The following is a 2,164-nucleotide window of genomic DNA, read 5'->3' as shown; positions in this document are numbered from 1 at the left end:
GCAGACCCGTCCTGCTGCTACACTCACCAAGTCCAGGTGACCCCAAAACCAGTTTGTTTTGGGAGGCTGTGGGAAACGTCGGAGGCGGCTGCAGTTCTCATAGAAGGCGTAGGTCCAGGCCAGGATGCGGGCCAGGAGCCAGGAGGCCCCGACCAGCAGCAGCAGCAGCCACGGGGAGGTGGCCAGGGGCCCCAGGCCCAGCCAGGACAGGCTCAGCTGTGGCATCCTGCAGGGCAGACGGGTTCAGGGGGGATCCTGAGGCCTAGGAGAGGGAAGGGGGCTCCGGGACCAGGGCAGAGGGGGCGGGAAGGGGCAGGCTCAGAGATGGGTAAACAAAGCCTGAGAGCTAAAGTCCAGAAAGGCCCAGGTCAACCTGCAGCCAACTGGCTTGCAGCTGTGTAGTAAGCACTCAGAAAGGGACAGACAGAGGCTGATGGCAGTCAGAAAGGCCCAGCCTGAATCGCAGGGAGGCTGCCAGGGCTCAGTTTCCAGGAAACCACCATTCCCAGAGCCATCTCCCTAGAGCCGCCTCAGCCTTGGGCAGCCCCCTCCCCATCCCAGGCTGGGACCCTCCAGGCCCACCACCACAGCCTGGCACCTTCTCTCAGGAGCGGCTTGTCCACACAACCTCCTCTTCGCCCTGCTGGGCGGTCTTTGCCCCTCGGCCTTAATGAAGAGTGGCTGGGCTGGGCTGGGCCACGCCAGGGCAGGCGGCCAAAACATGGGGCAGGGAAGTAGCTGGGTGCAGGGGAACTAGCTCAGCATGACACAGCACCTCCCAGGTGGGGTGTGGGGGTGAGTTGGGGGTGATCAAAGGTGACTCTGAGCCTCAAGGTGTACGGTCACCCATGCTATGGGTTGAGACGTGACCACTAGGAGCAGGAACAAAGAATCCAGCCTCCCTGGGGGTTACCTGGGTCAGGTTCTGGCATGAAGAGCCTAGCTGCAAGGGCGAAGCTGGAGGCTGGGCTCAGTGTCCGAGGACAGAGCAGAAAATTGGAGGGTGGGGCTGAGAGGGGCCATGAGCACACAGGGTCCCGGCAGGGAGGGCAGAGCCAGGGGACCCTGAGTGGAGTCCTCGTGCTGCCTCGTCCTTGCTCTGACTGTGGGCAGTGCCGGCCAGCTGGGCTCAGTCTTCCCATCTGGGCAATGGGATGGTGGGTGAGAGACTTAGAGGCGGGGACAGGGGAGAGCTGCACAGAGGAGGGAGACCCAAAAAGAGGGAGTGAAGGGAAGGTGCTAAACACTAGCACTTGAGCCGCTGAGGGTCAGTGCTCTGCTCTGTGCAAAAGACCGTACGTAACGTCCTTCTACTGTGTGCCAGTGCTGTATCTAAGTGGCGCCTACTGCGTGCCAGGTGCACTGTATAATGTGCATTTACCCTGTACCAGGTAATCTATCTAAATCTTTTTATTTACTGTGTGCTCTTGATAAAGTTCACCTACTGTGTGTTAAGCACTGTACATAAAGTGCACCTACTGTGTGCCAGGTGCTCTCCATAAAGTGCACTTACTACATGCCAGGCACTCTCCCTGAAGTGTGCCTACTGTGTCTTAGGTACGCTATATAAATCCAGTTTATTTATGCAGGTGCTCTATATATACACTTACTATGTGCCAGGTGCTCTACATAAAGTAAGCATGCAATGTTCAAAGTGCTTGACATGAGCATGCCTACTGTGTGCCAGCTATGCTGCCTAATGCACACCTACTGTGTGTCAGGTATGCTACATAATGCGCACCTACTGTGTGCCAGGCACTGTGTATAACATGTGCCTACTGTGTGCCAGGTACTCTACATAAAATGGTCCTTCTGTGTGTCCTGTGTTCTAAATAAAGTAAACCTACTCCGTGCAAAGTACTTGACATAAAGCATGCCTACTATGTGTCGATATGCTAAATCAAGCGCACCTCCTGTGTGCCAGGTACACTACATAACATGCACCTACTGTGTGCCAAGTGCTCAGCATAACGTGTGCCTACCGTGTGCCAGGTGCTCTACCTAAACTTTGCCTGCTTTGTGTCAGATGCTCACCTATGCCACAATGCCCAAAGCCTTCCCACCACCTTCCCCTTAGCTTTCAGGGTCAGACCCTGTGGATTGGGTGACGAGACCCAAGTGACAGCATCCAGAGGAAGGAAATTGCCCTTTTAACAGAAGAGCA

At 56.0% G+C, this 2,164-nt stretch overlaps 1 protein-coding gene across 1 annotated transcript in view; it reads right to left on the bottom strand.

Annotated features, from left to right (window-relative positions):
• LOC105825701 (phylloquinone omega-hydroxylase CYP4F11-like) overlaps positions 1 to 654 on the bottom strand; it is a 7,473-nt gene extending 6,819 nt beyond the window's left edge. The window contains exons 1-2 of the mRNA XM_012663583.1: positions 599 to 654; positions 28 to 226 (exon numbers count right to left, since the gene is read on the bottom strand). Coding sequence (XP_012519037.1) covers positions 28 to 225 — 198 coding nt within the window. The 5' untranslated portion in view covers position 226; positions 599 to 654. The remainder of the gene's footprint in view (positions 1 to 27; positions 227 to 598) is intronic.
• Between the last annotated feature and the right edge of the window lie 1,510 nt (positions 655 to 2,164).

Source organism: Propithecus coquereli, unplaced genomic scaffold, assembly GCF_000956105.1.
Source record: "Propithecus coquereli isolate 6110/MARCELLA unplaced genomic scaffold, Pcoq_1.0 Scaffold811, whole genome shotgun sequence".
Classification (NCBI taxonomy): domain Eukaryota; kingdom Metazoa; phylum Chordata; class Mammalia; order Primates; family Indriidae; genus Propithecus; species Propithecus coquereli.
This window is presented reverse-complemented; position numbering and strand designations above follow the sequence as displayed.